Here is a 24,384-nt window from a genome sequence, read left to right as displayed (position 1 = left end):
CGTCTTTTTACAATGACCAGGAGTAAACATGTTTATAAGAAAAGTTATGAATTGTTTTTGAGGCAAGCTAATTTTATGAAATCCAGATAAGCTTTATATATCTTTATTGAAAGGGGTTTGAACAATGTTTTTCATGCTTGTTCAATGAACCATATCCACATGCACCTTGCAAGAGTCCTCAAGACACTAGAGGACGTAGACAATTATAGTCACAGGTCCAATAACATTAAAGAGACCTTTCTACTGACTCTGAAAAACACCAGAAGAACAGTGTGACTTCTGAAATACCAAAATGCATTATTGAAAATATAAATTACTTAGACTGATTTTAAAAAAACAGCCATCCAAAGACATATGACAATTACACTGAGAATAAGAAGATACAGTTAATAATTATTAAGAATCACTATCTATAAAGTATTGGGTAATCTTGCTGTGAGTTTTTGAACAGGTTTTGAAAAAAGGTAATCTGGTTAGGGGTGACCTAGTGGCTCTGCAGTCTTATGTACTGGATAATCCACATAGGGCATGATAATGTAGGTCGCCATCTGCTGCGTTTACAGAAATCATAACAAGAGGGCACTGTTATACTGTATTTCTTTGACTACACTGTGACTGCAAAGTATTTCAAGACATTATAATACAGCACATGCACATTAGCACATTCAGTATTAAACTATAGCTAATTTTTAAACAAATGACACCTGATATTTTCAGATATTATTTTTATTTTTACAGTACATGTGGAATTTATTTCAATATATATATATATATATATATATATATATATATATATATATATATATATATATATATTTTAATGAAATAGTAGTATTTGTCTACACATATACACTAGGGGGTCAGAAAAGTTTTTTTTTAACAGTATGTATACTATTATTCCATTTCAAATAAATGCAGTTTTTTTAACATTGTATTCATCAAAGAAAAGTGAAAATAAAATGTCCTAAAAAAATATTAAGCAGCACAACTGGTTTCAACATTGATAATAATAAGTGTTCCTTGAGCAGAAAATCAGCATATTAGAATGATTTCTGAAGGATCGTGTGTCACTGAAGACTATTATTTAAAACAGAAAACAGTTATTTAAATTGTAATATTATTATTATATTTCTTAATATTACTATTTTCATTTATTAAAAAAATCTCACCAACACAAAACTTTTTAGTGGTATACATACACTAATCTTGCTTCTAAAACCACAATATGGATTCATGCATTGTAATACATATTTTGATATTCTGTCTCGGTTTTCCTATTATTATAGATTATGCTAACTGACCATCTATGTAGAAAACACTTCCAAAAACAAAAACTCATAAAAATCATATCATTTAAATTGCCACTTTAGTTATTCCCTGGAACACATGAACACTTGTACTATCTAAAATTATAATATTCAAATCATCACAGGCCCATATGCACCATATTAATACTGGTAGCACAATTATGTGGGATTTTCTAGTTTCTCTCAATACTATTTACTATTTTCTTCAGTCACAGACATGTTTTCTAAGAGGGATAATCCGAGAGTGAATGGTGTGAATTGATTTGTTATGTGTTAAGTCTTTGAGCCGGACCTGACGCCATTCTTTCGCTGAGCGGTGGATTCCCACAGGGTAAATTTAGCTTCTTGTGAGACTTTGGTTCATTTCATAAAGGTTGTTCATGTAGATAATAGAGAAATGGGACAGAAATGTATCTTGTGTTTCCTACAGCTGTACATGTTAAGTGAGGTGAACAACCAAGACTCCAAATGAAAGGTTCATCTTATAGGACGGTGAACAGCCATATAGGTTCAATATGGTTCGATATGTTGAAAGCTTCTTCAAAGCAAATGTTCTAATGTTCTAGTGAGAGAAAAAAGTGCAGGTACTCCCGACGGTTGGAATTGCGGTCACAGTAACGGCAACACGGGAGAAGTGCCGGTACGCAAGAAAAAGTGAGGGTACGCTACAGATTCAAATACAGTATAGTATAATAACATATAGTGCGCACCGGCCCACTTCGGGCACTGGTTTTACCAAAAAGTATGACTTCCTACCATAACTAAGAGAAGTCCCTGTTCAGTAAACTCTACACTCAAGCTTGCTTCATTAGGTGTTTTTAAACGAAAAACAGACTGAAAACAAGAAAAGAATGTTTTGGTGCTCTTTTAACTTGTTTTCCATTTCTTCACATTCCATTTCATTCTGCGTACAGGTGTGGGTTCAAAAAGGCAAAGGTAAAAGGTCATCAGTGATGGTGGATCAAGACATTGCCCTCATCGGATAGGGTGAGCTGAGCCACCTGACGCACAGTGGAGATCTTCTTCACCGCCTTCTTAAGCAGCACCTTAAAATCTTTGGATTCATTTCTGTAACATAGGAAAACAAAGAAGGATCACACCTTAGTGTATCTAAAACATCACCAAATGACATCACATGTTTTTGACTGTCCGTCAAAAACTTTTGTTCCACAAAAACAGCAGAAAGAGAAAAGTATATTTAAGAATACATTAATATCAACTTCATTTAACTGTTATATATATCTGTTATATATATATATATAAAAGTGGTTTAATTTGTAAACATTAAAGTCCCCCTGTGGTGAAAATCAAGTTTTTAAAGTGGTTTATATGTCTATGTAGTGTTTTTAATGCTTTAAGACAAGCTATGTGCAAATTCATAAGTCAACACCATTGCTGAGTATTTTCTCCTTAAAACTGCAGTTTAGCAAAGACAGTCTCAAAAATGCAGTTTGAAATCGCTGGTGTTTCTGACGTCACAAACTACCATGCCGTCAACGTGTGATTGTCAACGAGTGGATTGCTGAGCTGGTGTGAGCGAATGGAGGCGGGGCTAATTTGCATATTCATAAAACCATGTATTCTAAATGAGGCAAGGGTGTAGAGTTACATTCAAGCTATTTTAGGGCATGAAGAATTTTTTTTCAGTGAAAAAACCTTAAAATATGTCATTTTGTTGGTCAAAGATGAGTTTTAAGTGATAGAATTATTGACTACAGGGGGACTTTGATTATCTACATTAGTTAACAAATTAACAATAATGCAACAACAACAAAAAAACTTTCAATTTATCACTTGGAAAAGCACTGTAAACACTGTAACTTGTGAATATATATATACTTTGTTTTGGTCTATGTTAAAACATGTTACATGAAACACTGAGAACACACAAGACATTCAGAGCATGACAGAACACACAAACAGAAACATAACAGCATGCCAAACATAGCCGACGATCCATTTTGAAAAGCCGGCTATCCATATCTGAAGAGTGCCATCCAATCTGGAAGGAGAGAGCTTTAATAACCACTATCTTAGGCAAGTCACAAATCTTTAAGACCAAAAATATCTATGAGGGTGTACAAAGTTACCAGAAATGATGACATCACCAAATCACACACAGACAATTTCATTTTGATTTAAGGGTTACTTTAGTAAAAATCTACTACATTAAAAGTAAACTTTACATTAAAAAAACTTAATGTACAAATGTATAAACTGACAATTGTAGAAATGAACAGAAAAAAATTGAAATAGTGGAAAGATAAAGCAGTAGGATAATGTAGTATCATCTGAGAAACATTACTTGAAAGTAGAAGAACTGAGTCTTGTGTATGATTGGAGAATGAACCCAACCAAAATGGGAAAAATTGGCAGTAGCTTCCCGCAGTGACTCTTTACCCCCTGTCCTTTCGTCCTCCCCACCTCCCTCAACTCCCTGTGCCACATTGAGTAATGTTATACATTCTCCATGCATAACATTACCTCAGTTTTTCTTCTTTGCAAGCTGTGCTTCTGCTTTCCGCTTCTTGTATGCGGCTATCTCCTCCATCTGCAAGCCATGAGCCATTTGCCTGAAAAATACATCGGAGAAAATAAACAGAAGACACACACACACAGACTGCAGGACACAGGCCACGGAAAGGCCTCCGCTTACCCTGACTTGAGTACGGGCGGCACAGGGAGCGGTTTGGTGAAGTTGTCCCTCCCAGTGAGCCAGTAGGTTTCTTCTATGCCCTTGCCCTGTGGAGAACAGAGCAAATCCAATCCATTCAGATGACCTGTCGATCTAAACCCATCGACTGGATCACTCAAGAATTATTTTTACTTGTTGGATTGCACTAGTAAAAGAAAAGTAAGAGAATTTACCGCATTTGGAGACAAACCTTAATATCACTTTTAGTTACTGGCACATTATACCATACAGCTGCCATTTTGGGAAAAATCCATCATTTAATTCATGCCTGATTTACAACAACTACATATTTACATGGTTTTGCCATCACCGAACCATTGTAGTATATAAAGCACCATAACATACACTACCATTCAAAAGTTTGGGGTTAGTAAGATTTTTTAAATGTTCTTGAAAGAAGCTCACTAAGGCTGCAGTTATTTGATTAAAAGCACAGTAAAAACAGTAATACTGTGAAATATTATTACAATTTAAAATAGCTATTTTCTATTTCAATATATTTTAAAATGTAATTTATTCCTGTGATGCAAAGCTGAATTTTCAGCATCATTACTCCAGTCTTCAGTGTCACATGATTCTTCAGATATTCATTCTAATATGGTGATTTGATCCTCAAGAAATATTTCTAATCAATGTTGAAAACTTTTCAGGCCTCTTTGATAAATAGAAAGTTCAAAAGAACAGCATTTATTTAAAATAAAAATCTTTTGTAACATTGTAAATGTCTTTACTGTCAATTGATCAATTTAATGTGTCCTTGCTAAATTAAAATATTATTATTATTATTATTTTTTAAACTGACCCCAAACTTTTGAAGTAGTGTATAAACAAGTAATTGTGAGACAAATTATATGAAATGTTTTGGTTTGTCCTACAGATGAACTCACCTTGAGTTCTGTTCTGGCTCTCAGCTCTACTTTGTACCCCAATTTCATCTCCATCAGGATCTTCACTGTACTGGAATGGACATGGATTCTGTACGCTGCAAACACACAAACTTTAAGTGTCTTTTTTTATTTAATTAGCACTTTAAGAACAATTTCCTTGCCAGTCAAAGCAAATTATACAATTGAAGACAGTCACTGAATTTCATTGATTATAGAGATGTTAATCATTTTAATCACTTTAATTTAATGAGACATGCATGATTGATCTTTGAAATACAGAAACAGAATTGTTCATGGTGAAACTAAGGCTGTTTTTGAAAGGTTAAATCACCCAAAAATGAAAATGATGTCATTAATTACTCACCCTCATGTCGTTCCAAACCTGTAAGACCTTAGTTTATCTTCAGAACACAAATGAAGATATTTTTTTATGAAATCCGTGAGGTGTCTGAACCAGCCGTAGGCGGCAACGTCATTGCAACTTTCAAGGCCCAGAAAGGTAGTAAAGACATCGTTAAAATAGTCCATGTGACTACAGTGGTTCAACCTTAACGTTATGAAGCGACGAGAATACTTTTTGTACGTAAAAAAACAAACAAAAATAACGACTTTATTCAACAATCTATCCTCCTCCATGTCAGTCTGCTACGCTGATCACGTAGTAAACACAGTGCAGCGCTTCCGGGTTCTACGTCAGAATACCGCCTCACTATTGGCCGACGCTTTTCACGTGAGCACCACAACACATATGTGTGATGCCGACGCAGGAGCCAGCCAATAATGAGCCGCTGTTCTGTAGGGGTGGGAATCTCTAGGCACCTCGCGATTCGATTCGATTACGATTCAGAGGGCTGCGATTTTACAATGCTAAAACGATTATCGATGCACCTTTTTTTTGTGTGACCACTTGATACTTTTAAAGCAAAGTATTTATGATGACCCATAAAGAATTTACTTCCAATACTTTCTATATTCATTTTATTAATAAAACAAATGGAAGTGATTTGGCAAGTCAACTGTAAGGTTACATTTGCCAGCATATGTCCCAACATTGCAAAGAACCAACAGGAAAATAAATGTGTGCCTGTACTAGCTGTATACTTGTAGTAAATTAATACAAACTTCAGCATATTCTGAATCTCTAGCATTTAATAATAGACTTCTAACCAACATCCTCCTGTTATATGCAAAGAGCAATATAATCCTTCAGACGAAAAAATAAATAAACATTTTGCTGTAGCAAAATCAAAATCAGCTTTCGTTCAAAAATATAGAATTATGTACCAGCAGCTCTCATTCAAAAATAATGCTTGTGGACTATTCTGAATAATTAGTAACATACAAAGCCGCTCTTATACACAACTAAATAATAAAGAGTTATGACTTGAAATTTTTGCTATATACCACAATCAAAAACAGCTTATACAAAAAAAGTGAATGAACATCTGCAGAGAGCACAGTCAAAATTTAACTTTTTGTGACTGGCATTGCACTGATACACACTGTGACTGGAGGGCAGTACAGTAAACCTACGTATAACGTACGCATAACAGATCGGTTTACAGCATATTGATGTGAAAACTAAATACAGAAAGCAGCACTCATACAAAAAATATAAAATAGGTCACAATGAAATTGCCAATTTTCCATACGTTAGCTTTTAACGAAGAGGGTGCCGTTCGAATTTCGCGCTCAGCCATCATGCGTCTGTTATGTGCACGCAACAGACTGACCGGGCACCGCCCGTCCACGCTTCAGAGTTCCGCCTTTTGCGTTCCCTCAATATTACGTTATTAGAGAAAAAAAAACATTTAGAAAATCGATTTTTGACATTTGTGAATCGATTCAGAATCGTCCACATCCACATCGCGATGCATCTAAGAATCGATTTTTTCCCCCACCCCTACTGTTCTGATGTCGCTTCATAACATTAAGGTTGAACCACTGTAGTCACATGGACTATTTTAACGATGTCTTTACTACCTTTCTGGGCCTTGAAAGTTGCAATGACGTTGCCGTCTAATGTAATTTCAGAAAGCTCTCGGATTTCATCAAAAATATCTTAATTTGTGTTCTGAAGATGAACGAAGGTCTTAAGGGTTTGAAACGACATGAGGGTGAGTAATTAATGACAAAAATGTCATTTTTGGGGGAACTAACCCTATAAGCGTAAGATAATATATCTTGCGTCCTTGTGTTCTTGTACTACATCATCATCAAGCGTCAAAGTTAAATTCCAATACTCAAGAATGCAAGAACAGAGAATGCATGAAAGTACCCAGATGTGTTCTTGATATCAAGGATGCAATGAGTGCAGACTTAAGAGAATCGAACAATTAAAAATCCCAGAAGTCATTGTGGGCGGACGACGTACGGAAGCCGGTAAGCTTGTTCTCATGGTTCTCACTTAAGAGTTTCCCGCTGAAAGCTTGCAAATACGCGATGGCTCGTGAAAGTAAACATTTGTCGTTTTATCTGGCATCATTTTAATAAAGTTATGAATACCTAGAGGAAGCCTGTAGTACTTTTTAATTGGCATATTTAAAAGAATCTTAAAGTTGACAAAGCATAACATTAAATATACATACTCATTTACACAAATACTAATGTAAATTAAAAAAGATGTCAAACAATAACAATAATGTAAGTACATATTTTAATAGGTTATGACATCTGTGATGTTATGTTTTATTCATTTTGCATTGGATGGTGCTGTCCCACTGCTGAACAGTCAGATGAGCAACAAGATCACAGCGCATCTCAATTCTCACAAAGATACGTTCTGTGTCCTTGTGTCCTTCCGAGCTCGTTCTTTTAAGCTAGCCTGGCAAGACTGGTCTCCGCGAGAACGCAAGTCCGATCTTTGCGTACTTAGAAATTAGAAACAGTCTAAGTGTCACATGCTTACGCAATCCAGTAGACTCCATTCTAGAAGCAGTGGTAACCGTGTCCCCGAACAGACAGTACCGCGGCATGGTCAAACCCACTACACCAGCCACACAGGGACCTAATAAGAAAACATACATAAATTAAAAAATACGTAAAATACGTAAATGAAATTCTTTTTACATTTCATCTTAAACCAAATGGCATGGATCCGCCTGACCTGAGTGAAGTCCTATTCGGATGCGGACCGGTACATCAGGCATATGCCTCATTTTGAAGGTACCAACAGCACTCAGGATGTCCAGGGCCATGTTTGCAATCTCGGCTGCATGTCGGTTTCCATTGGGCACGGGCACACCAGATGCCACCATGTAAGCATCACCGATGGTCTCCACCTGCACGCAATGGAGACAGAGACATAGTAAATTGAAAGATTATGATATATGTTACATGGTTACAACAAAACAAAGGAAATCTCTGTGGAAGCAAACACATTTGCTTATACAGTGATTAAACAATAAAAAGAAAGCTATTTAATAAATGCAAGTTACCTTATAGACATCATGATTTCCAATTACAGCGTCAAATGTTGTGTAAAGGTCATTGAGGAGGTCAACCACCTCAATAGGCTCACTGTTGGCTGAGATTGTAGTGAAGCCAACAATATCACTGAAATAGAGACTGACACTGTCAAAATGCTCGGGTTCAACTGTAGTGCCCAGCTTCAGAGCCTCTGCCACTGACCTACAGAGGATTAGGTAACGAGAACAAAAGACACTTTAAAACTGCACAAGTTTACTCAAATTATTTACCTAATTATTTCTTAGTGTGATGGTAAAGTCATTATTGTGACTGTGTATGGGTCGCTTACGGGGGCAACATTTGTGTGAGGAGTTTCTCAGTCTTTTGTTTCTCTATTTCCAGCTCCTCTGTCCTTTCCCTGATCAACTCCTCCAGGTTGGAGGAATACTGCTCCAACATTCGCAACATGGAGTCTATGATGTTGGTCTTTTTCCCTTTATTAACATTCTTGAACTGTAGAGAGATAAGAGGGATACAGAGAAAGGCAGAGAATATAAGAATACTGAGCTCTAAAGTGATCCCAACAGCTTACCAAAGCATTCTGCTATTTGTCTCCATTGCATTGTAGTTATTCAGGAACCTATGTCAGTAATCTCTGTTTTTAATCTTATAACCTTTAATAATTGCTCTGTAAAAATATTTTTAATTTTACAGAAAAATGCTACAGTAAAAAAACTGTTACTGGAAGTTAACTTACCATATAAAAAATTTAAAATGTTGAACATTGCATCATATGTAATTTTACTGTAAAATACTGTCTTATTTATTGTTTTTGGAAGTAAAAACTATGAATTACCATGTCATTTTTCAGTGAAAAACAAAAGGATATTCCCAGAAGTTCCTATATGACATTACATATATGATTACATTTTATTTAAGAAAAGATGTTTCTTCTCATTTTTGTTATGAATCGTGTACATTAGAGGGTGATTTGTGTTATATTTCATGTTTTTTAGTTAATGTTTATGACCTTCTTTTAGTGTTGTGTGTTACCTTGATGTTTGTATGAGTATTTTATGGACAGACCACTTATGATGAACTCTGATACTATTTTACCACCTGTAAAACTATGGTGGTTATCAGTAAATTTTTTAAGGTAAGATTCTGGTAAGTAGGTAATTTTGGTAATTATTTCACTTAATGAAATATATAATTAGTTGTAAAATATACAGGCCATAATAGAAGTACTGTCAAAGCATTTTTTATACAATGAATTTCTGTATTTATTTTTTCTCTATAGAGAATAGGAATAATATCATGTGACTTTACGGTGATGGTCTGGTAGTGTTGCTGATGTTCACCTGGTCAAAGATTTCTTCAAATGTGGGTCTTTTCTCTGGCTGTTCGTTCCAGCAATTCTTCATAAGCTGAATACACTCCATCGGAGCGTGGTCCGCAGACACGATGGGCCGGCACATTGGAGGAGGCTTCCGGACCTTCTGGATGATTTCTGCATGATCCAGATATATTAAAGACTTACACATTGTAAAACAACTATAATAACTTCACACAACAATATAGCAATATAGTCAAATAATAGTTACAGTATAGATACAATATTACTATAACTTGTACATTAATACAGTGGTGGTCAAAATTTATGGCACCCCTGATAAATATGATAAAAAATGGCTGTAAAAAATAAATCTGCATTGTTTATCCTTTTGATCTTTCATTCAAAAAATTCACAAAAATCTGACCTTTCATTGAAGGAAAATAATTGAAAGTGGGGGTAAATCACATCATAAAATAAATGTTTTTTTATTTTAAAACACGCTGGCCATAATTGTTGGCACCCCTGTTATTATATACTTTTTGCAATCTCCTTTTGCCAAGATAACTGCTCTGAGTCTTCTCCTATAATGCCTGATGAGTTTGGAGAACACCTGACAAGAGATCAGAGACCATTCCTCCTTAATGAATCTCTCCAGATCCTTCAGATTCACAAGTTCATGTTGGTGCTTCTTCTCTTCAGTTCACCCCACTCATTTTCTATATGGTTCAGGTCAGGGAACTGGGACGGTCATGGCAGAAGCTTCATTTTGTGCTCAGTTACCCATTTTTGTGTTGATTCTGATGTTTGTTTTGGACCGTTGTCCTGATGGAAGATCCAACCACGGCCCATTATAAGATTTCTAGCAGAAGGCGTCAGGTTTTGATTTTTTATCTGTTTGTATTTGCTAGAATCCATAATACCATGTATCTGAACAAGATGTCCAGGACCTCCAGCAAATAAATAGGCCCACAACATTAAAGATCCAGCAGTATATTTAACTGTAGGCATGGGGTAGCCTACTCTTCATCCCTGTTTGCACCAAACACATCTGGTGGGTTTGCTGCCAAAAAGCCCTTTTTTTCATTTTATCTGACCATAGAATCCGGTCCCTTTTGAAGATCCAGTCGTGTCTGAGAACTGAATATGCTGGAGTTTATTTTTGGAGAAACGAGGAGGATTTTTCTTGAAACCCTCCCAAACAACATGTGGGGATGTAGGGGTTGTTTGATAATTTTTTTTTAGGCTTTCTGACCCCCAAGACTCAAGTAATCTCTGCAATTCTCCATCTATGATCCTTGGAGAGTCTTTGGCCACTCAAACTTTCATCCTCACCGTCCATTAAGACAATATTAGACACACGTCCTCTTCCAGGCAGAATCGTAACATCTTTAGTTGATTATAACTTCTTAATTATTGCCCTGATGGTCAAAATGAGGATTTTCAATTCTTTAGATATTTTCTTACAGCCACTTTCTATTTTGTGAAGCTCAACAATCTTTTGCTGCACATCAGAACTATATTCTTTGGTTTTATTCATTGTGATGGATGATTTAGGGAATTTGGCCTTTGTGTTTCCTCATATTTAAACTCCTGTGAAACAAGAAGTCATAGCTGGACTATTTCATGTTCCTAGTCACCCTGGTGTGCTAAAAAAGGTAAATATTAATGGGAATATACTTCAGAGATATTTTTCTCATAAAAAAAATCTAGGGGTGCCAACAATTATGGCCAGCGTGTTTTGGAGAAAAACATTTATTTCATAATGTGATTTACCCCCCAATTTCAATTATTTTACTTCAATGAAAGGTTAGATTTTTGCCAATTTTTTTAACGAAAGATCAAAAGGATAAACAATGCAGATTTATTTTTTACAGCCATTTTTTATCATATTTATCAGGGGTGCCATCAATTTTGACCACCACTGTACAGAGTGTTAAATTATTTGAAAGCAAATATTTTCCAGATATTTTACAAACATTTATCAAATATTTATGCATGATAACATACAGCAGCTTTTATATTTAAGGAAGGGGGCCCTTGAAAGGGGATCATCATAATTGTATGTCTGTGTCATCAAAAAGTTTGAACAAAATAAACAACCCTGTTATAGATGTTGGGGTCATGTAACTTTACCATCACAAGACTGCTCCAGCATACAGAACGGAGGCCCTCGCATAACCACCTCTTGCATGATGATTGCGAAACTGTACACATCACCATAGTGAGTGCCATACAAACCAGGGTGGGACCCTCTCAGTATCTCAGGGGAGGTCCACAACAGGTCTATTGGGGTTAAAAAAAATACATTAACATGCTATGTAGAAGAAAAAGAATATGGAAATGCATAGAAATAATAAGAAAAGACTCACAATAAACCTTACCTTCAGCTGGCGGTTCAACATAAGGAAACTTTTGAGATTCCAACACCTCATTGTAGCCATAGTCTGTGATTTTGAGCACAAAACGCCCATCAACCACACAGTTCCTGGATTTAAGCCTTCCATGACAAATGTCCCTATGGTGTAGGTATTTCATACCCTGCATGCCAGTCATAAACACACACACAAGCATACATGTTATGTAACTGCAAATGAATTTATGTAACAAAAATGTACACACTAGAGCAGTGTATCTCAACTGGTGGGTCGTGAGCTAAAAGTGGGTCGTAGAGTGTCCAGTCAAAGAAACAAAATATTTTTTTCTGAATCAAGACTTTTATTTTGAAAGACGTGCATGAAAGCTGTTGACTGTCAGTGCCATTATTCTAATGTTATTTTCGTAACTTGTTACGGAATAAAAAGTCTCTCATCTCAGAAAAACAAACTTTCCTCTCCTGTCAGACGTTATAGACCTTATTCACAGCAGTGCCATTTTTGATTTCTAACGGGAATGAAAGCGAGGCTGTGAGGGATAGACATTCTATAGACATAGAGTGTTTCTGGACTGTTCTGCTGACGAAACACTGCAAAAATATCTTAATATCTTAATATTAATATCTTAATATCTTAAAAATATATAAATATTCATATTATAATTCATTGTCTCTTTTTGTGACATGATTTAGGTATAAATTCAGAAGACATTATAAATGTGTGCTTGCTTTATTTCAATGTTGATATATTTTACAAGGCATTCTTAATTAAAAAAATTCAACTAATCACATTCTTAGTTAAGAGTACCTTGATGAGGTCCAGAATGAGAGAGGACTTGAACATCCAGTCCAGTTTGACATCATCGTTGACCAACAGATCTTCCAAGCTGCCACGCGAACAGTACTCTGTTACTATGGCAAAGACTCCGCAGTCGTGGAAGAAGCCTAGAAAGGTGTTAATATTCTCGTGCCTCAAATCTTTCATCTGGAGTATAAAGAACAATTGTATGATTATTTGTAATAATCAATAACAGAGAACACAGAATGTGGTTCTACCAACAGAAGGAGTACTACACCTAAAGTTTGACTATGTAAAATCAGTGGCAAAACCAACCAGTTCAAAAACATCGCAGGTATTAGGAGTGATGCTCCGGAAGTTTCCATACGGAAGCCGTTTCAGCCATGCCCAATCACCCTGCCAGATGAGAAACATTGTAAATGTTCAAAGTAGTATACATTAAAGAAGAATTACAAGTATTCCACAAATTTTTCTATGAAATCTACTTAAACATCATAATCTAGTTTTACATGACCATTTTTCACCATTCATTTGGCCCTTTTGATTTTTAAGCTTTCTATATGTAAATGACCACTTTTGTGATTGACTAATCTCCATGTATAATACTGTTCAAAACTTTGGGGTCGGTAAGTTTTTTTTCTTCTATTTTTATATATTCTAAAATGTAATTTATTCCTATGATGGCAAAGCTGAATTTTCTCCAGTCTTCAGTGTCACATGATCCTTCAGAAATCATTCTAATATGCAGGTGCACAAGAAGCATTTCTTTATTATTATCATCAATCTTCTGTAACAATGTAAATGCCTTTACTGTCACTTTTAAACAATTTAATGCATCCTTGCTGAAAAAAAGTATTAATTTATTTTTTTAAATCATTTTACTGACCCGACTCGACTATTTGCAGCTTTGTTTTCATAAATGGTCTATGTGAACTGGAGAGGGATATTTCGGTTGAGAATGTTAAATCAACACTCTATCTTGAAATCAACACTCTATCTTAAAGTAAGTTAATTTTAAAGTAAGAAGGAAAATTATTATTGAGTTGTTCTTTTACCTCATAAATGACGATATTTGAATTTTCATGGGTGGCTGGCGATTGGCTAGAGAACGGAGACTTGAGGCTTCGCTCTGAATTGAATTCACTGGCCTTGCTGTCATCCAAGCTCAGCTTCTGTTTTTTTGGGGGGTTAAAGTATTAATTATCAGAGCATGTGAATGTTTGTTTGTTTGTGTGCACGTGTGTGTGTTACTGACCTTATTGCTCAGGGAGGGGTTGATGAAAGTGACGTCATTTAAAGTCAGTAAAATTTTGTTCGGTCCCCGCACCAGTCGGATCTTATTAATTTTACGTCTATAGAGAAATTTTAGAAATATTGTAAAGAAACTGTTGCAGTCTACACACTCTGAAAACAAACTTTATGATAAATTTAGGTTATAATTCGTTGACGAATAGGCCTACCTGATGCAGTAAGAACAGCCAATCGAGAAGAAGAAGAACAGAAAACCAGACAGGAAGATTAAAACTATATTGAAAAGATTCACACCTGTAACACAAAGGGTGATTGTTACATATGACATAAAATGCATGCATTTCGATGTGTTACGGTATCATGTACATACACACTCACCTCCACGGCAGATGATCCCACGTGTAAACCAGCAGCTGGAATCAGTTTTCGGTGGCCCCGCATGAGGAAAATGAATCGGCCGACCCAGAAAGCGCACCATATCTGTCTGCATCTCTATACGATATGTAGGCTTCAGCTCCCAAGAAAAGCCATCTGTGTCCAGCACCACATAGTCCAGCATGCCAAAGTCAGAAGCGTTTGCTTGTAGGCTAACACCTTCGAATAGCAGGTTTCGGGCATTTTGGGCGATGTTCCCCCCAGACATCCATTGACCGGAAGCCCTGACACTTTGCACAGCATGAGCCATGAACACGATGGAGGAGTAGATGGTGCCAAACAATGGGGACACCTGTAGAATGTGATGGTTTTGCATTAGCTATTAGCATAGTTTTGAAACCATGTAACGCCCCATTGTAAAGCATCTTTGTACCTGCTGTGGTTTAAGGTGCCTGGGCAGCTCTCCTTGCTCCTGGGCCTTTTCAAAATCTTGGTAGAAAGACTGTTCCTTTGGGGACTCAATAGTGATGGTGAGCACGGCATCGTAGGCTCGTAGCAGCTTGCTGTTGTAGCGCAGGGATGGCTGGGTAATGTGATGGTAGGGCAGTCTGTAAAAGAGGGTATCGTAAGATATAAACACCAACGAGCCGTCGGTCATCCGCATGTCATGAGCTGTCTCCAATAGCATCTTCTGGGCTCCTCCACCAATCAACACCGAGTGCATAACGAGGATGACCACTGCAAACAAAAGCATTGAGAAGAAGAGATCAGCAAATCACACAGTGGAAAACAAGCAATCATTTGTAATATCTTATTGTATATAGTTATATTAAATACAGTGGGATCCAACTGTCTGAGATGACACTGAATATATGTTTTTCCCCCAAAGACTTTTATGATAATGCTAATCAAGACAGAAGCAAAGTTTTCATGTGAACTTCTTTTCAGTAAAACTGCTGACAAAAAAAAAAGATATAATTTTATAATTATAATCTATAATTGATTAAATCAAATTCAAATATAATTTGTAGTTAAAAGTTTTATATTAAATTAATTAATAAATAAATAGAAGCCTTTCACTAGAGGTCTTAGACATTTGGATCTCACTTTACATACTACCATTCAAAAGTTTGTGGTCAGTAAGATTCTTTTTTTTATTCTTTTTTTAAGAAATTAATACTTTTATTCAGCAAAGAAATGAAATTGATCAAAAGTGACATTATATACATTTATAATGTTACAGATTTCTATTTCAAATGTATAAAATGTTGTTCTTTTGAACTTTCTATTCATCAAAGAATCCTGAAAAAATATATATTTGGAATATGGAATATGGAATATATTACATTTTATTATATATGTTACATGTTTCACAGTATTAATGTTTTTACTTTATTTCTGATCAAATAAATGCCGCCTTGGTGAGCATAAGAGACTTCTTTCAAACACATTAAAAAAATCTTACCGACTTACCTTTTGAAAAGTAGTGTAAATACTGAGAAAGTATCAGTATCAAAGCAAAGTTTTGAAGTAAACTCATTTGGAGTGTAAATTATGGAATAACATGGAACTAGTGTGTCCAAAACAATAGTAAATGTTACAGTTTAACATGAGAGCAGATACATTATCAGTACATAATGTCATCTGACATTAGCAGTGTTTTAAACTCACAACGAAGCTCCGGCACTTTCTTGACCTTGACCAGGGTATTACGCACGCTGGTGTGGTCATTACGAACAGATGCCACAATGCCAACAGGCATTCCATGACCACGCAGGGCATTGGCCAGCCTTAAACCCGCCTCCACCCAGACATCCTCGGCTGATGAAATGATGCCAACATGTGCCCAACTAAAGTGGCGCATGAAGCTCAGCAGCACAAGGGAGGGGAGGGGCATGGTTCGGGCGAACGTAGGGTGACTGCGGGCGTCTTCCAGCTCATTTCCAATACAAGACCATGAAAACACTGCCTTATTCCAACTCTTTCCTAAGAGAGAGGCAGCTTCACAGTAGCCTGGGTTAACTGGACCTATAAACCCAGATGCCCGTTTATAGTAACCAAGAAAACGGGCAAAAGACTGAGATGTCTCACAATCCTCCTCCAGGATGACATAATCGAACGTGATGCCCTGTGAGAGGAAGGGGTCCTTGTTGATGTGCTCCACAGCTAACCGCGCAGCCAAGCCAGGCTGGGCTTTGGTGAAGAGGGGGTCACATGACCAAGGCCCCACCACCCCAATCCTTACAGTGGCAGCAGAGGTGGCAGGGAAGAGGCACAGAAGGCTTACAGTGAACCACAGTAGCCAGAAACATAAATAGGTATGTTTATGATTATTAGAGAAATGGGGTCTTTGGTCAGGGGTTTGGAGTCCTCTGGTGGCCAATGCTGGAAGTAAGCTGTGAAAGGCACTGGATGACCGTTGCATTGCAAAGTAACGGGTCAGCCACGTAGCTGGTGGGTTGGCACACAGTGGAGCTCCTTCACTGTCACATGAGAAATGCCCTTAATGTCAATCATTCCATCAGCAACAGCAAACTAAGAAAAATAAACATAGGTAAACTGAGTGTAAACTAATTAGCATTGTATGTGGTAAAAATGCTTTCAGAACAGCAAAAATGCATTAATGAAGAAAGTGCATACGATTAAATCTATACATTTGTGCTGGTTATTAGTGGTGTAGGATTTGAAGGGAGAGGATTGCTGAAATCCTGTTAAGAGTACAGTATAATTCAGTAATGCTTAGGCTGGTCACCTCAGCATTATCAAAATAAAACATTACTATTATCATGTTCACCCAAAAATACAACCATTACAGAATGTCCAACATTATACAGGGTATCTTAATCAAAACAGAGACTTACGGGACTTTAAATGTGATTATCCAAGTATGTCTGTGCTGCTACTTGAGGTTACTGTGACCATCACAGCTGAAATACAGAAATGAACAAGTAAATAATTTTAATTGTGAACAAGTAAAAAAAGCTGACAGTAGTACAAACAACAACCAATGACATTCATTATCTAGATTTGCTAATATATGTACCTAATGTACGATTCATTTTAGTGTTATTGTTGTCAGTGTTAAAAGCCGCAGTCTAGCATTACCAATTACTTAACTAATTAACTAACCACTGGATTTGACTTACCTACTCTAACTGGCAAAGTGATGTCTGATTGCTCATTTCCATAACTCGTTGCAAGTCCTCTCGATGGAAACACTATAACCACATGCAAAAATCAGTGTGATCAATTATTTCTTGTTATTTGCAAATCTGCCTAGAAATAAATCCAAATATGGGCAGCAAGTACGATCATCACGGCCTATCCAGAACTGAGATACAGTTATAATCTTCTCTTCTGCTGTGCACCATGCCACTGCTGACCTCAGTAAACGACCTGAAGATTATATCAATCCAATTTTCAGCCTGTGTGATGGACACATTGTAGTGTTGTGCATGGTCTTCCAAATATAGCAGTTGCTGGTAATTGTTGCTAAAAAAAAATATACATATTATTATTATTACACAAAGTGTCGATATAATGAATAGATTTAGAAAAATGCAATATAACTTCATTATCGTTGTGTAATTGTGGGACTCCAAAGTTCTGCAAGCAGGTGTTCTATCGACTTGTCCTACTTTGTCAGATTTGGCTACCTCCCATTAAAACAGTAGCCTATAGGTAGCACAATTCGACAAAGAAAAATGCTACCTATAAGGCTGAGCTACCAGCGTCATATTTATGTGGTTTGATCCATACCTCCCTAAACCTAGGCTACTCTTAAAACAATGCATATTAAATATTGATGTGCACTCTGTAATTACCAGTAAGCCCTGGTAGGGCACTTTGACGGGTAGGAATATTTTTTATGGTCTATGGTAGGAATAGGATTCATGTCAGGACACCGGCAAAGGAGAAAGAAAGGTTGCATATGAAATTGCATACTGTCTTTAGTAGGTAGGCTACTTATTTTGAATAAGTAATTTCTTCATGACCGCTAAAAAAAAGTATGTTCTAGTATTAAATGTGTGTAGCATGAATACAATCTGGACGTACTACATTCGTCATTATCATGTGACCCGCGTCCGTTGTGTCATTTCACTGCCTTTCATAAGTCCTCTCCCGAGGCCTCATCATGGGATAGTAGGCTAAAGGATGCACTTCAGAATCGCGCCAGAGTACTAGTAGGTCATTCTTGCCTAGTCTTTTATGAGTACTGTGAATTCGGAAATACTTCTTTTGTGATAAAAGTTTTGTCACATGCTGTTTTTTGCCCATATAGTAGGGATAGGGAAGTATGCTATTTCGGATGCAGCCAAGAAGATGCCGTACCCGCCACACATACTAAAGGGGGCAGTAGAATCCAATGAGTATGTTTTGCCAACAGTTGTCTCTTCCTAACGGATTTTATTGTGATCTAGAGTTGTGTGAGATATCTTAGTGCATGTGTATGCTCTGTTATCGACATTTCATTTTGGTAAAGTTTGCTAAGTTTTAGGAACAAAAGTGGCATACTGTAGCCTACTTTGCGGTTCACTTTCATTATCTGCTCCATATGTCCCCTTCACCCACTCTGCAATCCTAAACAAATACTTTCCCTTACCAGATAATTGCTTTCATATGCAGTGAGTGACCGAGATGAAATCCTGGACCAATCAGAATGTTTTAGTAAAGCCTTGTCTTAAAAACTTTCCATGTGTCATTTTTCTCTGTTTTATGTGCTCACAATCAAAGCAAATTTTGTTCTCATCCAATTCTCATAATTCACTCACCATGACAATGACCTAGCATCACTGCGGTCATTCAGAGGACATTTCAATAGGGGAAAGGCAACGAGAAATGTGTCACACTCATGTCAGAGTTTGTGCTGTGGAATATGGAAAGACTGTGGCTATGGCAGATCTGCCTCACAACATTCCCTCGCTGCCACCCAAACCTTCAGACAGAGGAGCTTCCATGTGAGCCAGTCGTGATGAAAATGATTCATAATATTGTGGAAAGCATGACCTCTGGTGACAGACAAGAGAAGTTGCAGGTCTTGATGTGGCATTTAGATCTACTTAGTTAAAATTCAAGATATTTTGATTTGGACTTTTTTTTTTTTTTTTTTTTTTTTTTTTAGATCTACATGCCTTCTAGAATAGCAAATAAAACCAATATAACAGTTTTACCACTGATTAATAAGGAATGGAAACTCTCTAAATCATTCCAGACTTCCAGATTCTAGAATTAAGATGAGACTTATAATACTTGGATGCCACATATAGTTTAGAAGTAAAACAGATGGAGTTCAATGATATGGTATGAATCTTTGTTGTTGTAATAAGTAGACAACTCTAAACATTTCCCAGTGATCCAGTTCTCTCTCTCTCTCTCTCTCTCTCTCTCTCTCTCTCTCTGTGTGTGTGTGTGTGTGTGTGTGTGTGTGTGTGTGTGTGTGTGTGTGTGTGTGTGTGTGTGTGTGTGTGTGTGTGTGTGTGTGTGTGTGTGTTTGTGTTCGTGTGTGTGTTCGTGTGATCATGTTTTTCTATCCCGGTGGGGACTTCAACCTGAATGCACACAGACTCATGGGGACTCTTGTCACAGTGGGGACCTAAATTGAGGTCCCCATGGGTAAACAAGCTTATAAATCATACAGAATGAGGTTGTTTTTTTTTAAAGGTAAAAATGCTGAAAGTTTTCTGTGATGGTTTAGGGGTAGGGTTAGTGTAAGGAGATAGAATATACAGTTTGTACAGTATAAAAACCATTAAGTCTATGGAGAGTCCCCACAAAGACAGTAAACCAGACGTGCGTGTGTGCGTGTGTGTGTGTGTGTAGAAACTACATAACATTTGAAGAAACTAGATCACAATTACAAATGGTGAATGAGGTGAGTTTTTATTAAAGTGATAGTTCATCCAAACATGAAAATTCTGTCATCATTTTCTCACCCTCAAATTGTTTCAAACCTATGAATTTTTTTCTTCTGCTGAACACAAAAGAAGATATTTTGAAGAAGGTCGACCGAACAGTTGATGGGTCTCCATTGACTTCCATAGTAATTCCCTGTCAAGTCAGAAAAATATTGCGATTTCAGATGCCATAGATCAGGGCTAGAAGGACACTTCACCGTATCTGTCTGACAAAACACCTTTTGTGTTATATACGAAAAGAATGTCTAGTTTTGAGCGATTAGATGAAATAATTGTAAGGTTAAAGCAAATGATCTGCAAACGGTGTTACTCAATTTGACTGATCAAATTTAGACATGAGTTGAATGATCAAGATGGTACTGCATCATAGGATAGTTGCTAAATACAACAACAGATAAAAGAAAATAAAAAAAATAGCACAAAACTGAATCGGAACCTCTCTGACCTAGTCTCTACGAACTTTTTGTAAATTTCACAGAACTGCTTGGCTGATATTTGGAGAAAATTATGCAATGTAACATGCAATGAAGCATAACCCTCATATAAACTGAACAAAATCTGGACCAATAGGAAAACATAATGTGGTCTAAATCCAGATGGTTCATGTTTGAAAAAGGACACCTGTATAGACAGTTGTTAAACATGGTGGGTGATCTGAAATGGTATGGACAGCCTTATCAGGGGAGCCATTAGGGCTGATGATGACCGCTTTGCATGATGGTATATACAGGAATATATACGAGGCCATTTTATTTGTCCAGGTGTGTCCTGTGGTAAAATAGCTTCTGCGGACTCCCCATCACTGAACTGAAACATGTCTGAATCCTGAGTTTGAATTTTCACCTCTGTTGTGAGCTGGACATTTTTTAAACCATCAAGAAAAAGCCATGACTTAAACATAACAGGACAGAAGCAGTTACATGGTGAACAGAAAGTTTAGAGAGATTTCTCAGCGACTAAATCAAAGATTAATAGGGTGAATCTTTCAAAGTATAGCACATGCACACGGATTATAAATCACAACGCCACTGGTCTTCCTTCCAAAATTTTATATTTAATCTAACATCTAATTAAAAAAAAAAAAAAAATGTTTCAGAACATTTAAGGGTAACATTCATATAATGTTTGCAAAATTATCAAATGGAATGTTCCCTTAATCTTCACATAACAGAACAAAAACTATGTTTTGAACATTTAGAGAACTAACAGAAATAACGTTTTCATAACTTAATGGGAACGTTAGCAAAACACATGGAAAAACATTTTATCTCATTAATATCTCTCCTTTCTGTCCCTCTAACTTCCTGACTTGCTGCCTTCTCTCCCTTTCTCTTACTGTCTTCCACCCCCGGTTCTCTTTTGGGAATTGTCATGCTTCCTGTGGCTGTGATAACGTAATGAGCTCAGATGGAGAAAAAGTTTCTAACCATTTCACATCACAGCTGTTTCTCCTCTAATAATACTCTGCTGGGAATTCAAACTTCTTTGACCAGCTTTCCCAAATGAACCGTAATTTGGACAAACATCAGTTTATACTCCACAGTCTTCATGAGTCAGAGGGCAAAATAAGTACTTTCTCAGTTTAGCAGACCATACTAGCAAACAGGAAGCCATTTATAATTGTAATGTCAGAGAGATGGTTTATTAAATCTGTCTTATGCAAACTAGAGTAGAGGCGCCACTGATTCAGGCTTATGGTCTAATCCATCAGCAGATGCCTCAGATTTGTATAATTGTACTTAAATGTTAAGGTCAGGCCAGATTATAGGCAGAGTGACTCACACTTACACACTCACAAAACCTTTACTCACACTGAAGTTTTTTTTTTATCCACTCATGCATGAATGTGCAGCACTGGTAAGTTTATTACACGGCTTAACAAATAAATATGTGTAAAATATTGATTTTAGTTTAAATATTTTATAATTCTACCTGTATATTATCTTAAAAGTTACACTATAAAAAAATACACACACATTGCACACATGCCCGGAGCACTGGGCAGCCATTCACTGCGGCGCCCAGGGAGCGATTGGGGGTCATTTCCTGCCGGTATTGAGAATCGAACCCTCAACCTTCAGGTTACCAGTCTGACTCTCTAATAATTACCCCCCAGAGAAATTTATTTGCATGAGTTTAGCGTTTCCGGTATCTCTCATTCACATGCCATTAAATGGAAGTCAGTAGAAAAAAGGTGTACATTCCCAAAACACATTCCCTTAATGTTTTAATTTACATTCATTTGACCAACAAAAAAAAAATACTTTGGATAGGCCTACTTTGAGCATTCTGAGAACATTCAGAAATAATTTAATGGGAACTTAATGGGAACATTAGCAAAATGTTCTTAGAACATATTTTTGTTAGATGGGTTCCTGATGAGAAAATGTTTCTCAGACTGCAACAGACTGCATTTGGTATGTGTATTTTTGCTGTCTAAATTGACAGGCTAAAATAGGTCTGTGTGTTGTTTTATCAAGTAAGCCCAAAATGGAACTATTTCCATTTTGGGACGTTCAGGCAGAACACGTTTTTCCATTCCACGTGCTACTTTTTCATTGTTTTTCGATGTAAACGCTAGACGGACGTTTAGCTTCTTTTGAAGCATCTCGTGCAAGATGCGGCGATCTAAAAACACAACACTCAAGTTAAAATCATTTAAACTTTTTAAAAAACGCGTCTCAAGACCTTGCGTTTCCCCCCCCCATTTGTGGTCGTTCACATAGAACGCAGGCACTCTGGCAGTGGAATGGGGGCAAATGCAAGGTCTCAAGGTGCGTTTTTTAAAAGTTGAACTGATTTTAACTTGAGCGGCACATTTTTAGAACGCTGTGTCATGCGCGACGCGAGCACAATAGGTAGCCTATAGGCTACACGTCCGGATAGCGTGTGGTTTACATATAAAAACAATGGAAATGGTTTTTCCATTCCACTGCCCTATTCCATTGTTTTTCAATGTAAACATGTGCTTGATGGACGTATTTAAAAAGTGCGCTAATTTTTAACAGCAAAAATGCGACGCAGATCAGTGGAACGACTTAAAACGCATTTAAGAGACAACACGTGCTTTCGCATTGCATTCCACTGACTTTTTGATTGAAGAATAACACATAAAATATGCTCTGTTTCATTTAGATTGCATGCAAGAACTAACTTCCATTATGCATTAAATATAAAACACATGGGTGCTGTTTAAATGCATTGAATACAAGACCTGACTTATTCAGTTGTGCATTGAACAGATATCACATAACTTTGTGCTTTTTGCATTGCATTGCATAAGACCTGACTTATTGACTTGTGCACACAAGATCATTGTTTCATTGCATTGCATACAAGAACTAACTTACAATGCAATACACATTCTCACTTAGTACGAACTCTTCACTCATTGCAATGCACACAACAGAACTAACTCCGTTGTGTATTTGTAAAAATAACACATGAAATATGCTCTGTTTAACATTGCATTGCATACAAGAACTAACTTGTATGCGCAATGGTTATGTCCATCTATAGCGTGTGTTTGCATTGAAAAACAAGTAGCGCAGTGGAACGGAAAAACACTTTCTGTGTGAATGGCCCCTGAATGTCACTCAGATATATATATATAAGAGCATATTTAGTTTATACATAGTTTTTTTAAAACCTTTCTTGATCAGAAATACTTTTGAAACTACTATAATTGTGGAACATTTAGTCCTCAGGGATATACCACATCTGAATTACATTTGCACATTTATAAGTAACAAGGGAGTCAAAAAAACGAATGCTTATTCAAAATCTGGTAATGGTTTAGGGGACTTCTGGCGATTGACCAAAAAGCTTTGAGATCTCTAGATTGTAATGATATGATATAATTTCAGTTGAAATGGAATGGTGATGTTGACACAAAAAAAGTATTTGGTGTAAAAGCAAGAGGAAGATAGAGAGAGAGCAAAGGCTTGTTGAGAAAGAATTTAAATCACCAAAGCATAAACAGTATATTTTACTAGTCTTTTACTTTGTCTAAGTATAATGAAATGGACATACTCTCACTT

At 36.7% G+C, this 24,384-nt stretch overlaps 1 protein-coding gene across 2 annotated transcripts; it reads right to left on the bottom strand.

Moving 5' to 3' along the window:
- Positions 1-1,349: 1,349 nt before the first annotated feature.
- Positions 1,350-17,809, bottom strand: gc2 (guanylyl cyclase 2). 2 transcript variants are annotated; one of them, XM_084109225.1, is made up of 21 exons: positions 17,576-17,809; positions 17,291-17,356; positions 16,101-16,964; positions 14,863-15,167; positions 14,433-14,781; positions 14,264-14,348; positions 14,059-14,155; positions 13,859-13,975; positions 13,119-13,199; positions 12,813-12,989; positions 12,015-12,171; positions 11,767-11,916; positions 9,659-9,807; positions 8,647-8,810; positions 8,327-8,519; positions 7,996-8,170; positions 7,798-7,896; positions 4,890-4,984; positions 3,964-4,049; positions 3,792-3,880; positions 1,350-2,375 (listed from the first exon to the last, which is right to left on the bottom strand). In XM_084109225.1, exons 3-20 carry the CDS (start codon positions 16,852-16,854, stop codon positions 3,793-3,795), a joined length of 3,321 nt encoding a protein of 1,106 aa, XP_083965351.1. In that variant the 5' UTR covers positions 16,855-16,964; positions 17,291-17,356; positions 17,576-17,809; the 3' UTR covers positions 1,350-2,375; position 3,792. The 2 variants fall into 2 exon arrangements, with proteins under 2 accessions (XP_083965351.1, XP_083965350.1); XM_084109224.1 differs by lacking the exon at positions 3,792-3,880 and having other exon boundaries at positions 2,125-2,375.
- Positions 17,810-24,384: the final 6,575 nt, after the last annotated feature.

This window comes from Abramis brama (genome assembly GCF_963993115.1).
Source record: "Abramis brama genome assembly, chromosome: 3".
Classification (NCBI taxonomy): domain Eukaryota; kingdom Metazoa; phylum Chordata; class Actinopteri; order Cypriniformes; family Leuciscidae; genus Abramis; species Abramis brama.
The sequence above is the reverse complement of the archived record's forward strand: the minus strand, read 5'-3'. Positions and strand labels throughout refer to the sequence as shown.

Bases quoted from the DNA above. Each gene is read 5' to 3' on its own strand.
- gc2 (XM_084109224.1), bottom strand. From the start codon at position 16,854: ATGCAACGGTCATCCAGTGCCTTTCACAGCTTACTTCCAGCATTGGCC. The intron at 15,168-16,100 runs GTGAGTTTAAAA...TTTTGTTTGCAG, and splicing joins GAAAGTGCCGGAGCTTCGTT to TGGTCATCCTCGTTATGCAC. The intron at 2,376-3,963 runs GTAAGCGGAGGC...CCTATGTTACAG, and splicing joins CCGCCCGTACTCAAGTCAGG to AAATGAATCCAAAGATTTTA.